The 19,651-nt window shown below is 45.7% G+C and overlaps 1 protein-coding gene across 1 annotated transcript in view; it reads right to left on the bottom strand.

Moving 5' to 3' along the window:
• LOC135390825 (tyrosine-protein kinase SYK-like) overlaps window positions 1-19,651 on the bottom strand; it is a 65,666-nt gene that overhangs the window by 35,270 nt on the left and 10,745 nt on the right. Inside the window, exons 3-4 of the mRNA XM_064620753.1 lie at window positions 12,624-13,046; window positions 8,980-9,115 (exon numbers count right to left, since the gene is read on the bottom strand). Of these exons, the coding sequence (XP_064476823.1) occupies window positions 8,980-9,115; window positions 12,624-13,046 (559 nt within the window). The remainder of the gene's footprint in view (window positions 1-8,979; window positions 9,116-12,623; window positions 13,047-19,651) is intronic.

Genomic DNA, 19,651 nt, shown 5'->3' with positions numbered 1-19,651 from the left:
GGAAACGAACCGATGAAACGGAAATGAAATTTTGCTCGCTTTCCAGAGACGGCAAATCCGGTATAAAAAATGCGATTGAGAAGAGAAGCGGAAACCGCATTCGGGAGAGCCGCGAATGACTTTTATGCCACTGTAACGAACGGATGAACAGAAAATCGAATGAAGTCGTAACAGCCGCTATCGATACATCGATACCTCTCCGTCTTCCGTAGTACGTAGTAAACGTAGTTCGAGTTATGAAATTACCTTTCAAACACAATTTTAACTGTTCAAAGTTACTTCTACTTACGTGTCCGTTCTCACCAACATCGGCGCAATCGGTAGAGCGCCCGTTTCATCCCCCACATGCTGGCTTCGCCGCATAGCACATTGGGAAAGAAGGACTGCACGTACTGTTGCAATGGCAGAACGGAAACACAGCGTTCAGGTACCTACAGTTCAGAGACCATATAGCTTCATAGGAGGATAGCTTCGAGAACATTTTAGCGAAACTTCCAGAAAAGTTTAAAACGTGTCCGTTTGGTGTGGGAATTCGAGAACATTTCACCGTGCAGTTATAAACGCAATTATACATTCCTTATTACTATTACAGTCAGTCTTACATGACTATCCACATTGCGCTTGTTTGATAACGGTGCCAATAAAGGTATAAGTAATGCCAGTAAAGTATATAAGTAGTATAAGTAGTGCCAGTATAAGTAGTGCCAGTAAAGGTATAAGTAAAGGATAAAGGTACCAAAGGTACCTGAGGAAGCGTGGACCTCCACGCGAAAGCTTGTACAAATTAAACTTAAACAAAAATCTTCAGTGTCGGCTTCTATATTTTGTTTATGTGATCTACAGGACTTGACTCCCCTCTTCGTATACGCATATGGTTCACTGTATAAGAACGTGCTCTTTCCGGGCGTCACAGTTAATACATAACGTTAATGGTTTAGTAATAATAAATGTTCTGATGACTAATAAAAATTCATAGCAGTGCGTGAGGAAGCCTGAGGAAGCGTGGACCTCCACGCGAAAGCTTGTACAAATTAAACTTAAACAAAAATCTTCAGTGTCGGCTTCTATATTTTGTTACAGTGAACCATGCGAAAAACGCAGCCGATTATACCGTATGTCAATGTCATCAGCCTTTCGATTTCCAAATAGATATCACCAGATTTTAGATATCAATCAATAGATATCACTAGCATTTCTTATTGCTAAACCATTAACTGTGTCTATTAACTATGAATCTCGAAAACAGCACGCTCTTATAGAAACATGCGACAAACGCCGCCGGGTAAACCATATGTCAACGTCACCGCTCTTTCGAGTTCGGAATAGATATCACCAGATTTTCACCGATCTCTCGCTCGAAAGAAAATAAAACCCGCTGATATTACAAACCCGAATTTACGCAGAAGTAGTAATAACTGAGAAAATTGCCCAAACTTCCCGTACCTTTACTTTCGGTCCCGGAGAAAGGAGAGTCATATTACAAGTACTTCTACATCCTCCGCCATGCAGCATGTTATGAAGGCTCATTAATTATTTCCCGCCATTCGTACACGGGACGGCAGCAATGGACGTTGGCCGTCCATCATACTTGTCAGAAAGCTCCCAGGGTCGAAACCCCCCCCCCCCCCCCCATCCACTAGGAGAGAAAATTCATCCACCACACTGGCACCCAACGTGGCAGTGTTGATTAATGAGAACGCACAGATCTCAGCGGCAACCGAGAAAGGTTTTCTTTTTCTGGATGCCTTTTCATTTTAGAGGTTCATTCCATCATTCATTTCCCAACGAAAACTCCGACCTGTTATCAATATCCGGGCAACCTGTTTCCCTCTCTTGTTGGGAAAGGAACAGGTCTATATACAGCCGCTCGCAACTTGACGTCGTAACTTACTCGAAAGGATTTGGAAAAAGGTATACTATATATAACACTGATATTTCCGCAAGCATAGGAGCTGGGCGGGTTTCATCGAGTACTAGATGTGTGTAGGTGATCTATGCATTTTTTTTAATCGAAAGCTTTATGGAGGTCCAGTGTCGACAGCGGTGTAGAGCCTCCGTAACCGTGTATTCACACCAGCAACATTCCCCGCGGAAGCAGAGGACGGGAAAAACGTCATAGCTTTCTGAGCGCGAGCGCTCAACGCGTCCAGTGTTCACGTATACACCGCTAACCGTGGGGAATATACTGCGACACAGCCACAAGATATTCTGTAGCAGACGACAGGAAAGACGCTGACGGTGTCGTCTGCTATAAGTGTCGTCTGCCACTAAGTTCGCCACTCCCGATATTCCGCACCGTGTGAATGCTCAACATAACACGGGACGGAACTTCTCTTCTCTGAGCACTGTCTTCGTTTTTAGAATCTTCCGTGAGGATGTTCCTCGTGTGGATACACAGTAACAGTTGTGGGGAGAAAAGAAGAAGAAGAAGAAGAAAAAAAAAAGTTTCAATGTTATAATGGACGAGTGGCGATTGGCCGTATAGATCAGGACCGTTGCATCGGAAGGTGGTCCAATGAAACCAGCACACGTGGCTCAGTGGTTAGCGTGCGTGCCATGTCACATCGACACTGGGAGGTATCCGGGTTCGAATCCCGCGGTCCCGGCCTGTGCTGTCTGGGGATTTTTCTTGGGTTTCCCTCAGACGCTTTCAGACACATGTGGGCACAGTTCCCTTAGAAGTCGGTCCAGGACGCACGTTTTCCCCAGGGTGTTAGTCGTGAACTGTGAATTTTTCTACTATCACTCTATGGGCTGGGTCTCCAACCTCCTCCCGTCGGACTGACAGCGATTGCGCTCAAAAAGTCCTCGCGCGTTATACTCAAGTGCCCCGAGAAGCATGATCTTCGGCTATTTTCCCGATAGGATAGATCCCGAATATCACTGTCAATTATAATGAATCTGGGTAACTTCGGCACGCTCTTCATGTTGGTGGCGTAAAAGGTGGCCTTTACTTGGCAAATTTCCGAGTTCAGTTCGCAAACATTTACATAATTAAACTTGGGTTACATGACACGCGCATCAGGAGGTGGCGAAAAACCTAGTAAGAACAAATGCCGTTGACCGCGTGATTCTAGGTGGCGTAGTTTATTTATTAGAATTCATCACCCGACGAGACTCATCAATCACCTCATCACGACTGGTTACTCGCATTAGCTATGCAGGTATTTTTTCCTCCATAAATCTTCCACAAACAAAATCAAGTCAGCCACCCATAAGGCTGCTTACTCCAGAGCTAGATCAATTTAAATCAGCGAGAGACACCTCCGTGGCGCCTTATTTCCCCCTCCTTTTCCTTATTTACTTCTTAAAGCCTAAAAGCGTGATCACATCGAAAAGGGAAGATCCCTGTTTTCTTCCGACGAGTGAAAATTGCCTATATACAAGGGTACTCTCTCGACGGGTGAGATTTTTTTTACGACATCTAGCTGTCAGCGCCATCTCTATTTTTTACTCCGCGCCGCAAAATAAGTCTCTCTCCGATTTCATCCAATCGATGTGGTATTCCTTTCTTTTTCATTTCTATACGCTGCTGGCGAAGTGGCATATCACTTACTGTGCTGGCTGACGCAAATTTGCTTCACGCGCAGGCGAGTGGAAGGTACACAAAAGGAACCTTTCGTCAGTGTGGTTGAATATTCTCCCCGCGTGTGGGTGTTTGCTCGAGTCTTTCTGCAGCGGGGGAGTGAATGTAATAAATGTAAGATACGGTGTGGTTCCTGCTGTTATTGTTAGGAGGCGCCGCAGTCAACGTGCTCTTCATTAGTGAAGCTCCTTTCGAGGAATGGAAAGGAGACTGATAAAGCAAGGTTGAAGTGAAGATGGAAAGACGTTACTCCGCGAAGCACTCTCGACGAGGTCTCTTTGTACGAATTTCGTTCGCTGTACATGTGTTTGAATAAATCGCTATAACAGGGTTTGAGCGATTGTTCTCCGAGTAGTTACATAAGTGGACATAAAAGAAGAAAAGAATAAGCTGCGTTGGGGGTGTTGTGCCAAACGCGTTTATATGCGATAAATTTTTGATCAAGTGGTCACTGTCATGCGGTCAAAAAAAAAAAAAAAAAAAACACTATCGTCGAAAAGAAATGTGCATCCACTGTGCCAGTGCGGAGGGAGCAATAGTTAATACAGTGCTGTGCAACGAATATAGGGACAATTCCTCAAAGTGACGGTATCGCGTCCCACTCACGATTTCACATCGTCAGAGCTGCGTTATTTGATTCAGCGTGGTTGAAAACCGCAGGAAATGGCAATATATTTTTTATATAATACTCTTTTTTCCCAATCTTTCAAAAGCTGAACCGGTGCAAAATTATAGGGACACCTATGTGGATTGCGCAACAAACTCAAATGTTACAATAAAAAAGGGAAGTATGACAACAGGCACGTATGTCTTACACGTCGGTTGTCGGTGTTCGTACGCAGAAATGCCCCGTGGGTGCCGTCTGATCGAGAACGACCAAGGCCAAGCCTATCATACAGTCGCGCTGAGTCTTCGGCGCATCGCGGCGCACCTGCATCAGGCTCTCTCTCTCTTTCTCTCTCTTGTTTTTTTTTTTTTTTTCAAGAAGGGTTGTCAAAATGGGGACACGGGTTCGAATCCTGTCACCGGCTGTGCTGTCTGAGGTTTTCCCTGGGTCTTCCGAAGACTTTCCGGACGACTGTCGGCACAGTTCCCCCTGAAGTCGGCCCAGGACGCATACTAACCCCCTTGTCCCCCACTCCTTCCTGCTGTCCTCTCTCCATCTGTCCACGTCTGTACGCCGCACATAGCTACAGTTGCTTCGCGGCGCTAACACTGAATTAAAAAAAAATACAGTTCCGGAAAGCTCAGGAAGCTGTCCACGCGTGACCAGGGGCTAGGACGACGCCTGTCTAGCAGCACCGTACCCGCCATGCCGCTGGAAGCAGAACTGCGCCCCGCACTGCCTCCTGAGGGCCACTCGCTGTAAGAAAGACATAGTCCAGGAGACCACGAAGATTTACCCCACCAAGATTTACCACGAAGACCACCGATTCGCACAAGCGCGTTCGAGTGGACTTTGCCCGACGACACAACAGCACCGAGTGGACGAAGGCAAGGCCTCTTCCCATAGGCGTGTCCTCCTAGGGTTTCACGCTTCAGGTGATCTTCAGCGATGAGAAGAAGCTTAACCTGAATGGTCCTGACGGCTTCCGACACTACTGGAGGGATTTGCGCAAGGACCGGCTTTTCAATTCCAAACGAAACTTCGGCAGCGGATCAGTCGTGTTTGGGGTGCCTTCTGCAGCACGGGCGTGTCGCCTACGTTTAGCTGTATAGGATGGACTGAGTAGCATGTCAGACAGTCCTCCAATGTTTTCTTCGTCGTCGACGTCCTCAGGATCTTCCAGCAAGACAATGCTGCAATACGCGTGAGCCAGTTCATCCGTGCATTGCTGGAGGATAAGAAAGTGACGGACCTGCGTTGGCCAGTTCATAGCCCTGACCTAAACCCATTGGAAAGCTCTGGGGAATCCTTGTGCACAGGGTTCAATCGAACGGACGCCAGAAGCCAGTATGGTAACGAGTTGGGCTCCTTGGTACATAACGTTTACAGTACATAGCGCAGTAGATAAAGGACAGAGGCAAGGGACAAGGACAGGAGCGTAAGTCCTGTCCCTTGTCTCCGTCCTTTGTCTACTGCGCTCTCTATCACTGACGCCAGTACGGTACCTGCCAAGAGCTCAAAGAAGCAGTAAGGGGTGCGTGGGAGTCCATCGATATCGACACCACACGCAACCTAATTGAGACGGCGTCTCCTCGGCGTTATTGCTACCAATAGGGGTCCTACGCAATGTCCTTTACTTTTCATGTGTTACAAAAATGCACTTATACAAAACTTCGAGTGTCCCTATATTTTTGCACGACGTCAATGTGCGAAAAAAATACGTGACACAAGCTTGTAAAAAGGTAAGTATCTTTTCTGTGGCTTTCAACAGTTCTGAACAGGGTGTCGAACCGAAACGTTTTTCGTTCCAATTTTCGTACCGGTCCGACGGTTCATACCGGTTCGAACCGGTTCTAGCTGTGACGTCAACACAGGCGCAATCTATGATATCCTCCGTGGACCGGTTTCGGATCGACCCGTGCACGTGCTCACGATTGAAGCGGACCAGTGGTGTGGGAGGCTCTGAACTCCTCCATTCTTTAACAACTCTAAACACCGAACGGCGACGTAAGAACACTGGCGACGTGTGAATCGAAGCCCGGTTTCAGGATGATACATCACACTGCTTTCCGGAACGTATACCTTTTGAGTTCCAGATGCCCCAACTTTCCACTTGCACCGAAAACATGTAATCGGGGTTTGCTCCGGAACGAAAAATAAAATTAAGGTCTACGTTCAAAATCCGGTTTGCCCAAAATAGCGGTTTCTTTTTTTCGGTTCGGTTCGACAGTTCTGAATCCAATAAAACACTTTCGACAACTGAAAGTAGGACTGGGACGCTATAGGCATGTCCCTATATTCATGCACGGCATTATATTATTATTAATAATAATATTAATTCGGAGTTTTACGTCTCGAGGCAACTATCCTTATGACGCCACAGTGTGGGTCTGTGGATTAAAGGCACGCGGAGAGAGAGTATATCTACGAAAATTACTTTACTCCGCCAATTAAAGTAGTTCCCGCACCACAAAACATCGGAAGAGTTCGTCGCACTCTCCGCGACCAAATGACTTCGAAGTTTTCCACCGCGAATAAAGAATCAAAGGGTAAACTAATTTCTCCACGAAGAACATTCTTCGAATCTGCTCCCCCTCTTCCATTTCTCGAAACTCGCTATAAAACTTTCTTCCTTTCCTTTCTTTTTTTTTTTTTTTTCAAGTTGCGTAAGGATATACATCTCATAAAAACAGAGAAACAGTTACATCCGTATGGCCACACGCTTAATCGAAGCAGCGACCGCGCAAGAGGGATATGCCAGATGTCGCAACGAAACAGGCGAGGAGGACATAAGCGAATTCCGAGAGCGCTCGGAAAATTTTCTTAATTGAAAGTCCATCCATCGGAGTAATTAAAGAGTTAGAAAGAAGCCGAGAAAGGCGAAATAGCAGCGGTGTTTTTAATTCCTAGAAGGGTTTTGCCAATTCGAAAGCACCGATGCGAAGGCTGCTCTTACCGCAGCTTCAATTTTCATATTTGCTGTTTTTATATACGCTCCTGTTGATATGTAGTGTATTCTATGCCGTCGCTATAACACCCGAAACGATGAATTACCATTATTATTACTTCGGTGCAGAACGAACTACACAACTTGTTTTCTTCACTATGCTGTCGATTCCACATTATGAACTCATTTTGTTGCCGAAGTAAAAATGGTGAAGAGTGTTAAGCTATCTAAAAGGAAAGTTAAGAAGTCCTTTAGCCACAACCTTACGATGTGAAGAGATTTTTGTTTTGAAGCTCTTAAATATTAGTTCTGATTTCGCGTTCTCGAATACGCGGTCTGAATTTATTACTGACAGCTCTTCGTGCCATAATTATAACCACAGGATTATTTATTATGCACGTAGATTTATCCAATGAAGGGACTGCTTATCTGGCATGACTACTTACTGGCTACTTATAAGGGATGACTATCTTATCATACCGTACAAACCGTACAAAAAAAAAGAATAAGATTGACATATTGATAGATGTATTTTAGAAGTTGTTTTTGTAGCGATACAATGTTTTTCATACACGTGTCAGACAAAACAAATATCTAGATAAAATCAGGAATTGGAACCGTTATTTTTTTTTTTTTTTTCGGTTCAGTTCGGTTCGGCTTCAGCTCCGCAGCAGCGCAAAATATCGGTTCGAACCGGTTTAAACCGGTTCAGGAAAGTGATTTTTGAGCAGATTGAAATGAATTAAAAGCAAGCACATCCTTACAAGGTCTCAAACAACACAAATGTACGTACTTGTATTGTTGTTATTGTCGACACAGCAGTGCTTCACAGCAACACTGCGTGTTACAGATATGCATTTCAGGTACAACGTTACGGTAGCATACTCTACTCTCTATGTTCAGTCATCGTATGCATCCTGTCATATCCTGCTCAAGGACCGGCCGCTATTTTCACAGTCCAAAATGAAAACTTGGGGTTGCTGGACGACGAAAACTGCGTACAAGAAAGCCTATACAACTGCCAAAAGAACGACCTCGAAACTAACACGACTAATCAAACGCATAGCTGCGAGGAGGAAATACCACGCGCACTTGGGTTGTAGTTTCGTGTTGTTCAGTTTCGGTTTCGAATTTGTTTGGCAACGCGGCTCAATCCGCCGTGTAAATCGTAGTCCTGATCTCTCACAACGCACATTACGCCTGAACCGTTACGCGAACCGGTAACCTCCTAAATTGATTTCGGTTCAATTCCGGTTCGGTACAACGCGATGGAAAAAAAGATTTGGTTCGGTGCAGTTCCGGTTCTGCGAAAACTAGGGATTTTTAGCGGTTTCCGGTTCGGGTTCAGTTTTGGTTCCGATCGTTGAGATTTCGATCCTTTCTTCCTTATTTTCTGGCGATTTTTTTTCCTTGCTAAATTTTCCATAGAAGCTGGTTGGCCACTAACGGGGTCGGCGTTTCTAATAGTTAGAGCTTTGATAGTTGTTCCCTCTGTCTCGATTACCCCTTAATCCAAAAAACTTTCGTCAGGTAAGGAAACTCCACGAAACAGAGTCCACAAGCTTCATCACACTTAACACACTCGACCAAGCCCTACCAACCATCCGTTCTTTTCTTCTTTTTTTTCCTTCACACGGCACCTTTAATCTGCTACTCAATCGATATTCATTCAGCCGACCACCGCGAAAAAAACTAAAGTATGGAGTAGAAAGATAAGAAAAGCAAAAAGGTCTCGATTTAGCAGGGTAAGTCTACAGTTAATCTCTTTCTCGGATGGTGATTTATTCTCTTCTTTCCTCGGGAGAAAGGAAAGATAAGCCCTTTTTTTTTTTCACTCACCGACATAAGGCTGGGAAACTGCTGTCCATCCTGAATAGCAAAATCACCCGAGGGCGCTACGTCGATCTTGTAGTGTTTCACGGAGCCTCCGTGACTCAGGCACAAGGCATAGCTGGCGTCGTCCCGTTCGCGCACTCTGAAAAAAAGAAAAGAAAGAAAGAGAGAAGTAAAAACCATGGCTATTTCTTGTCTTATCATGTGATATCGTACGATAAAAATTGAAAATTCTTTCACGACCATACTAGAATGCATGGCTATCCTCCTCGTCTTCTGCGAAGGCATCGTAATCTCAGCAGACGATGTTTGTCGTCTGCAAACATCACGCCTGATCGCGCTCACAGATGGCACGGCGGTGCGCTATATTCGTCTGCAGCAATCGTAAATAGACAGAGGGTCTGAAGAATACGACCCACTGCATTATTTGATGCAACGATGCGGAACGGAATACACTATTTATAATACATTTCCCATGGCGCAAACCGCTTAATAAAAATCATAATCGGGTAAAGTGAAACACGATATACAATTCCAAAACTCTGTTCATCTCTCAAGGCCTGCGCCGTGTCCCCGCACTTTCATTAAGCGCCTTTTATCACGTTCTCCATCCCTTCAAAACGCATCGTCCAAACTTTGAAACTGAAATGTTCTTCAAAGTGCTCCATCAACCAAGCCTCGCTACGCGAAACAACATTTGCACTAATAAAATACGCGATACGACATTCACTCCGCATCTGCTTTAACGACCACAATAAAGGCTCGCAGACGAATTCTGCCTATCTCGCGCTGGCTCGACTTGACTCGGCTAGCCATTGTCCCTCCCGTCTTCTGTCGCGAAAATGTCGTCCCTTTGTTCGAACTCGATACTCGTCCGCGACCAGGGGTTCCCATTGTCTCGAAAACGACATGCGCCACCGTGCCGCTTAAAAACGACGCAGTTATACGAGGTAATAAATGAGTGAGGTCTCCGTGAAATATTGCCTGCTTCCATGCGCCGGAAGAGTCCTACCAGCCACCGCCATTAACTTACACTCTGGCCCCGATACACACTGACAAAAAAAAAGTGCTTCTTCTTTGGGCTTGCTGTATAATACTTCCTTTACTCGAAGAAAGGCGTGCCGCTTTCCGGAAAATTGAAACGGATAACATGCACGGCACGCGAATCGACCAATCAAAATGACCGATGATGTCGATGTCGGTTTGACGTATTCGGCTTGTGGGGCAGAAAAACGCTTCCAACTTTTGGTTTCAAGACGCGCAACAAGTCAATTAAATAAGTTTGCTAACAGTTAGAAAAGGAAAGCACCCTCGTATAAAACGCGATACAGTCGCCCGTGGGTCAAAACAATAATGACGTCTGCGTCTCGCGTCTGCATGCGGCCCGTCGCCCCGCCGCACACGGATGCCCCTATAAGCAAAAACCGACAGCAACACTCCAAGCTCTTTCGACCATTCCCGTCTTTTTACGACGTCCCATCATCCACTTTACGCTCCGCTACGCGTCCGAAAACAATACAGCCCATGCCCCCATTCATATCTGCATCCATAACTGTACTCAAATCCGTATCCATATCCGTAGCCGCCTCATCATCGATTCTGCATTTCGAAGGCATCAGGAACAAATGGAGCCTTTTATTGCAGACGGCGGGCAATCGGATTCCGTTCTGAGAAGCCAACGACATCAGAAAATAATCTGCTTCACTTTTGAAAATGAAAAGCGTGGTCTTTTCTCCCATTCTTGTTCCCCCCCTTAAACATGGGCTCGCCAAAGCGCCATCACGGGTTTTGTCAACCGGTTGACATCAGTCCATTATGTTATCGTTCTGCGGATCGTTAAATTGTTTTCTAATGCACATTGGCTTTCATCATTCTTTATTTCCAGCACTGTGACTTTACAAATCCGCAATACGCGACGCGTGTTTCCAATGTTCACTGTCATCTGCTAAGAAGGTGTCTGCTGTCGTCTGCAATGAAAAGATGCCACCATTTCATTTTTGATATCAACGATTTTGTTCGTGACGCAGAGCGCAGATGACGAAACTGGTAGAAATTGTAATAAAGTTTCGCGAACGACTTTGTACTGTTCCTTTTTTTTTTTTTTTTTTGCTATTTCGTTCCGAATAAGAGGTGCAAGAGAGCCTCTTCAACAAAACAGCTTCATAAAAATGGCGACGAGCCAGCACAACAGCTGCGCCTCCACAACATCCCCTGACGCGAGGAAGCGCTTCGCGACTTGTATTGTTGCAGATCTTCACTCGGGCTAAAACTGGCGCCACACGTGCTGGTGTGGGCTTTCCAGGCGAACGCTATTTTCGTAGATAAGTATTTTGCGAAAAACTTGATTCTCGAAAAGTATAATAATAATAATTCGGGGCCTTACATCGCGAGACAACTGTGATAATGAGCGACGCCAGAGTATATAGTTGGGTGTCTGGATTAATTTTGCCCGACACCAGGCCTACTAGATTATAACGACCATGTCATAGGCGCCCCTTCCCAGCGCCGCATTTTGGGAAGGTAGCGGTGGCGCTACTCATCGTCCCAGTTATTGCTTCCTCAACTTCTACAATACTTTGTACTTCAGCTTACCTTAGTATTTCTGTACAAGCGGTGGATATTCTACAGATGTTTCGTTCTGAGGTTGATTACCATCATCATTCTACGCGTTTTCATAGGAGCTATTGCTGTCGTCTGCTACGGTAGTCGTACATACGCTTCTGCGCGTTCAGAATTCAAATTTCCATCGTCCAATCGTGATGCAGATCTCGCGTGCCGATGAGTAGCGCACCTAGCGGATCGTGCGGACGGGCTCCTCATAGGGGTTGCTGATTATGACATGGTCGTTATAATCTAGTAGGTCGTGCCCGACACATTAATTAATCTCGACACACGGCACACCACATTTAACGTCCCCTCGCGGAAGACGGCGTGTCTGAGCACCTTGTACCCTTCCACCAAGTTGTCAACGCCCTCGTTCAGGTTTGAACCCGCGATCATGGGATCAGCAGGCGGGCAAACCAGGTCAGATAACGTATAAGAGGTACGGAAAATTTCTTCATAGTACTTTTAATGAAGACAAAATGGAAGGTTATATACAGGGTGGGCGCGGATAAAGTAGCCCCACATTTATGCACGTATGGCGTTCCCTGCTTACCGCATGAACTTCCGGTGCCGCGGGGTGACGTATTTATCCGATGAAAACGGACAAAAAAGATCGTAGTAACCAAACTCCAAGTAACAAAATAGTTACCCACGCAAACGTTGCTCTCCGTGCATCCCGATTTTCCCATGCATAAGTCAATATGGCGGTCACGGCACAGCAACGTCTAGCTACCGCTAGGCGTACCAGATCTCGTTTTGTTTCTGCGTGGGTGCCACCCCTAGCGGTGGGGCGATGCAACTGCGCTACACTGCCATGTCCCATTGGAAATACACGGAGCGAAGTTCGCGTTGCTAACGATTTTATTGCGCAGAGTTTGGTTACCACGATTTCTTATCGATTTTTATCGCATAAATGCACCGTCATGCTCCGCTTGGTAGTTCGTACGGTACGCAGAGAACGCGCTATGTGCGAAAATATGGGGCTACTTTATCTGCATCCACCCTGTATGTCCCCTATCTTCTTTATGTAAAGATCGTCAACTCACAAGAACTTTCCATCCATGTGTCCGGAGTCCTGAAGCCTTCTCTCAGCTTCGGCTCGTGACAGAGGTCCGTGGAACCAGGGCTGGACTTCGTGCAACGTTTTAGCCAACAAAGAACGGAGGTCTGGGCCGCCCGTCGTGCTCGTGGGCGAAACGTCCAGACGGGCTTCATCCACGCCCCAGTTACGGGCCTTGAGCAGCATGAAGGCCCTGACGGCTTCATCCGGAAGGCCCCAGTGCGTCGGGGGCAACATGGCATCCAGGGCCCGGTTGCAGGGGTGGCAGGGCCGACACGCGAGACCCTCGGCTCCCGAAGCCAGGAGTTCCAGGGGGTCTCTGAACTGGCGTCCTCCGGCAGGAAGACCGCAAAGACCGAAGCCTCCACCACCTGCTCCGCTGCAGCGACGGATACGGTAATGGAGGACGCTGTGTAGAAAAAGGAGCCATTGAGCATATCGGCGTTAATCCGTGTCAGCGACACGAAAAATGCATCGCGCTTCGCTCCCAGGAACTAGAGCCACAACGGAGCTCAGATTCGCGTGTATCAGGCGCCTACCAATAAACTCAGCAGGAAAGTAAACAAAAAATATAGGAAATCCGCACCAAAAAACAGTGTGCTTCCGAAGTGCAAACATATGTGCCGGTTTAGGTAGTACTGAATCGCAAACAGGGTTCTTTGCGTATATCACTTAGAAGTGCTTACTTATTATAGAAGGATTAAAGGTAAAGTGCATGTACATGAACCTGCATCCCAAGTTTCGTAGCAAAAAGGGAACAGACACATAGAAAGTCGGCAGACATGTAGAAAGTCGGCACCGCGAATACCGCAACTCGTCTAAATGTGACACGTCTGGCTTCTTCGACGGCTGCCACATTCCAAGTGTGTTCAGGCGTCTGCGTCTAGCTAACTACTACACGTAGGAAAATAATTCTGCCTCCCTCAATACTCTGACGTGCAGTCAAATGCGCGCATGATGCAATCAACCGCATCTATCAAAGCGTCACGATCCCTTTAATATAACGAAAATAGTGGCGTCAACGTGTTGTAGTTAATTGAGTCACTGAGGGCTTGCAAACACGTACGAGACAGTCAGTACAAACATTTATGTTTATCTCTTATTACTTATTAGCAACGCTGGAATGCTTATATATATACCGGGTGTTTCAGTTAAATCCCCGGGCTAAATAATTCGCGAACGGGTGCACCAATCCACGAACTTTCTTTTTTACAAGTATCTGTCCGATACCACCTACAAGCTGCACACCGTGTGAATGAGTGGGAGGCGCTCATTATTAAAATAAAAATGCAAATGAGTTTCGTCAAAAAGCGTATCTTCTAAAGCAGGGCGCTGTCGGCATTAAAATGGGTACTACCCCTTTTGGGACCTTCAGTGGACACCTTTTAGAGAAAAATCTGCCACCGAAGCGGGTCATTTGTTGCAGTAATTAATTGGTTTCGGTTTACGTATTTTTGTCGCGGCTGGTCGCGGCGAAGCGCAAAAGGGCGTATTTCATTAGTGTAATTCATTGGTGTAATTCATTAATGTAAGGACGTAATTTACTGATGGATAAGGGAGTGAAAGAGCGTCCTTTTGCGCTGCGCCGCGACCAGCCGCGACAAAAATACGTAAACCGAAACCAATTAATTACTGCAACAAATGACCCGCTTCGGTGGCAGATTTTTCTCTAAAAGGTGTCCATTGAAGGTCTCAAAAGGGGTAGTACCCATTTTAATGCCGACAGAGCCCTGCTTCAGAAGTTACGCTTTTTTACGAAACTCATTTGCATTTTTATTTTAATAATGAGCGCCTCCCACTCATTCACACGGTGTGCAGCTTGTAGGTGGTATCGGACAGATACTTGTAAAAAAGAAAGTTCGTGGATTGGTGCACCCGTTCGCGAATTATTTAGCCCGGGGATTTAACTGAAACACCCGGTATATACAGGGTGTTTCACGAAAATCCTCCGGTTGAATAATTCGTGAACAGGTAGCGTCATCAAAGAAATTTCTTTTTGGTAAAGATCCTCGGGACATCGGCTATGAACTGAGTATTGAGCGGCTCATTTGCATACGCTCACTCCTAAACGTCCCAACTTTTAAATTTTGCTTCGCACGCTTACGGAACCTCTGTTTTACGCATCGGGACCTTCAACAAAAAAATATTGCAAAAAAAAAAAAAAGCAACGCGTCGACACTTAGTGATTTTTCCGAATAATTAATTGGTTTCGGTTTTTACATATTTCTTGCGCGGAGCAGTGCACCAATGCGCTCTTTGGATCAGCTATCCGGCTGTCAATTTCGCTTCCATCCGCATGGTTGACACACGGGGGTGACGGAAGATAAGGAACATAGTCGGGGGGGGGGGGGGCACCGAAGAAGAATACGAACTTGACAGTACAGTGAACCCTCGTTAATATGACCCCCGATAATCTGACATACGTGCTTTACGACCATGCTCTTGAGGAACAATCCTGTGAAACCTCTGCAAATCCCCCCCGTTAATGTGACAATTCCGCATTATGACCGAACTTTCTGGGGACGACCATGGTCATAATAACGAGGGTTCACTGTAATGTCAGCAGACCGTTAATCTTTACAGCGAATCCAAGCGATGGAGACTGACGGGAACGTGTTCCATTATGAGCACCGTACACAGACAAGCTCGAGATGCACAGCGTGAAGCTATGGCCTATCTGTAATTACGAAGCAAGCCTCGTAATTGTGCAACAGAATTCCGAATCGGCTTCCATATCGCAGAAAGACGATCGTGACCACTGCAGAACATGGTTGCCGTTCCGGAGGCCATTAACGAGAGCCGCAGACAAAAGGAAATCCTCTCCTGACGCACCTATTTATTCTTCCCGTATCCGAGTAAGCCGGGCACACTCGCTCTTCAAATAACAAGCAGCACGTGTGCAGGCAACATTGATCGTGAGCTTCGGAATAATTGCGGCCCATAAAACAACTATTAATCGTTGTCCATTAGACATAAAGGGTATTGATCACGACGCAGTTTTTAAGCAGTATTGAACGAACGAACGTTCAATATTACGCGGGACACTGAAGAAGAAAGGCGACCAATATCGTGTTGTACTGTAATAATAACATCTTGTTCTGCTACTCAGCCCTGGTCACAGTACAGTGCCAGTTGTCTGATTCAGTGATACTGCGCACTATCTATCGAGGTAGGATATGGAGTGTGTATCTCCATCAAATAAAAGAGCTACTTTGTATGGAGGACTGGAGGGTGTCAGGAAGCGAGCGAGCTGGTGGCTAAAATACTTTATGAAAACAAGAAAAAATAAAATAAGGTCCGTTTTGCGTCGTCTCGACGAAAAAAAGAAAAAGAAAAACTTATTTTGTCGTCTTTCTATCTCGTTTTCTTTTTTTTTCTTTTCATCATATAGTAGGAGAAGTACTTTATGTACCGTCATCAAGTAGCAGATATGCATGTATGGTGAGCTAGAATGCAACAGCAGACCGCTGTAGGGGACACTATAGGTATGCCAAATTCGGATACGGCAAAATAGTCGAAGCCGTTCGATATTATTGATTCGATAGATCTTTCACGAACATGCACTATATATAGTGTGCGAAATGCTAAAGCTGTTCCCCACTTTAGCAGCAGACGACACAGGGACACTGTATGGTGACATCACGAACATGGATTGGCTTTGTCTAATGTTCTGTCTCTAAGTGACCTCGCGTACACATCTATGATGCACACTGCACATTTATGCCTGTGTCACGTGTTAGTTTTGCCACCATGCGAATGATGATGATGGTAGGAGAAAAATATGGAGATGTGAGCCCGCTCATCGCGGGACAAGCTACTCCAGATCTAGTAGAGAACAAAAGGGAGAAAGAAGGTCTACGAAGACGAGAGCTCTGCTATGCTCTTAAAGGTGATGTGTGAGCGCTGTGCCATTCGCCAAGCACTTTCACGATGTCAAAAGGTCGGCGATCGAGACGGTCTATAGGGATCTCTCAAGTTGCAAACGGGCAGTGTGAAAATGCGAATATTTTCCAACGGTCTATAAGGTTCCACGCTCTTCGTTTTTTTTATATTTTTTTTGTACAGACGAAGGATGTTTTTTTGAACATATAAGGAACTTTTTGGTTATAATGGAAATCGAGAAGTATTATTAATGATAATGGTAGTGTGTATTACACGTAAGATTTCTCTGCCGAGAAGTTTCCCAAGCAACACAACATCTTGGTCCAATATTGACAATGTCAGCCCAATATTGGACCAAGACTGGACCAATATGCGGCCAGTACAGCGAATATCGGGCCAAGATTGGACCAATATTCGGCCACTACAGCGAATATCGGGCCAAGATTGAACTAATATTCGGCCAAATTGCAATTATCGTGCCAAGATGTTGTGCTGCTTGGGATTATTCTCCGTTTCCACCTGGCATACTACCGCGTTCTTTCTCAGTGTTACAGCGCCGGTGGGGTGGTGGTGGTGGTGAAACTGCTTGCCGCAGTCGGCCACGCTGATGCGGGCAAGTCACGACTATCGCGGGGGGGAGGGGGATCGTGCGTCCTGGGCCGACTTCACAGGGAACTGTGCCGACATTTGTCTTAAAGCGTATGAGGAAAACCAAAGGAAAACACCCAGACAGCACTGCCGGCGTTCGAATTCGAACACGGGTCATCTCCCAGTCTCGGCGTGGAATGCCATCATCGTAGCCACTAGGCCACGGGAGCACACATATACTAGCCACTATACTAGCCATTATAATAGCCACTATACTAGCCACAGCGATTGGTCTCGTGTTATGTTGGACAGCAGCAAAAGCATACCACGACAAATCAAAATACCTCAAGCGCTAACCGTTAGTGCTCGGGGTGTTTTACGGTAGTTGTCACACAACTCCGAATTTAGCATACCTACAGCGCCCCCTACAGCGGTTTGCCGTCTCAACGATGTGTTTTGCATTCTCCGCTAGCAGACGATTCGGACGTTCGCGCAATTCTGGGTCCCTCACCAAAAAGCAGCATTGTTCTACACACTGTTGTGGTTGGATGGATACCTAGTAATGACGTCACATCATTATCGCTAATGACTCGTCTAATGGAGGCGGCGTTGCTCTCTCTCTCTCTCTCTGGACAGCTCGAAGCGATTTCGTAAATTCCCGGATGTCGCATGTTAGAGGAATCCGTGTCGTCTGCTACAAAAATGTTAGCAGACGATGGCAGGTAACTACGAAGTTAGAACCTCTACTCTCACTGTATGTTGTCAACAATGATAATAATTAATTGGAAGTAGATTTACACGTAAGCTGAGTCATACCCTAGCCACATGGCAAATTTAATGCATTAAACGGAATGTCATTTACATCACCTCCTAACCCACCATCATCTCAAATGACATCGTTCTTTCGCCTGATTTGTTGAAAAGAGGAGGCGTACACCTTTTCTGTTACAATTATGTTCTGCATAATTGTCACAAAAAAAAAAGAAAAAGAAGGCGTACGCCTCCCGTTTTCAACAAATCAGGGCAGATAACGATATCATTTCAGATTATGGTTGGCTAGGAGCGTGCTATGCGGTGAAGTTCATTTTTAAGAGTGTATATTCCTGTGGCGACTTGCTGCACGTGGCATTCGGATATAGCGTACAATCATTCGCTTCCGCATTCGAAATACCCGAATACTCGCGAAGCGCATGATACAACAGAACGCAAGAATCATTCGACTCCGGTTATAAAACCTTCCTAACAGTACCGTCGTTGAAAAAAGAAAAAAAAAAAAAGAAAAGAAAATGAAAAGAAAAACGCGTTCTACACTCCTGATCTTGCGGGAAAGCCAACCTCGTAATGTCGTGAAGCCCGTTTCAAAAAGACGGCACACGTGGAATTAATAAAACGAGCTCGGCAATATATCGAGTCTCCCTCTCTTTCTCCCTCTCTCCCCCTGCGTTCGCAATCGCATCCTTGCTCTTGGACCAATTAATCTTTTCCTCCTCTCTCAGCGATTACAAAAGGGAGAGGGAGAGAGGACGCTGGAGGATCGGGATACAAAACACGGGGATGCTTAAAAGAGAGAAGCAAGAACAGGTTTCTGTAAATGAATCGCATAATCGGATGATGAATGGCGCGCATCGTTCATTGGTTAAAAGCAGAAAGGTATATAATACAGTCTGTAACATCGGTGTTTTCTGCATCGGAGCCCAGTTTTAAGTACGTTATACAAGTTAATGCAATTTACGCACATTTCCTTCGCTAACGACGTGCAGTTGTTCGTTTCTTTAAAAAAAAAAAAACACACATTGTGTTTCTTTTCTTTGGAGGTAATTAGATGCTGCAAGTTAACGCTGCAGTCGACTCGGATGTATCCAAACAAATTACGTAAGTCAAGGTTTGAAGTGAATACGTCTTCAAGTTCGGTACTACACTCTTAAAAATGAACTTCACCGCATGGCACGCTCCTAGCCAACCATTATCTCGAATGATATCGTTATCAGCCCTGATTTGTTGAAAACGGGAGGCGTACGCCTTTTTGTGACACTTATGCTGTTCATAATTGTCACAGAAAAGGCGTACGCCTCCCGTTTTCAACAAATCAGGGCTGATAACGATATCATTCGAGATAGTGGTTGGCTAGGAGCGTGCTATGCGGTGAAGTTAATTTTTAAGAGTGTAATGCTGGGTGGTATTCCAGAACCCAGAGTGACACCAAATAGGTACTGGGAGTACTTAGTGCATCGTACGCTGTCGTCTTTGGGTACGTAAGAGATAGCCTTGGTGATTCTGCGCATGCGCAAAACACAAAGAGAGCTTCGCGCATTGCGCAGAACCACCGCGCTGTCCCTTACGTACGCAAGAGCTAGGTACGAGTGAATTTAGAAAAAATTGTGAAGCATGCACTCTTAAAAATGAACTTCACCGCATAGCACGCTCCTTGCCAACGACCATCTCGAATGATATGGTTATCTGCCCCGATTTGTTGAAAACGGGAGCCGTATGCCTTTTTTGTGACACTTATGCTGCTCATAATTGTCACAACAAAGCGTACGCCTC

Source organism: Ornithodoros turicata, chromosome 4, assembly GCF_037126465.1.
Source record: "Ornithodoros turicata isolate Travis chromosome 4, ASM3712646v1, whole genome shotgun sequence".
Lineage (NCBI taxonomy): Eukaryota > Metazoa > Arthropoda > Arachnida > Ixodida > Argasidae > Ornithodoros > Ornithodoros turicata.
The sequence above is the reverse complement of the archived record's forward strand: the minus strand, read 5'-3'. Positions and strand labels throughout refer to the sequence as shown.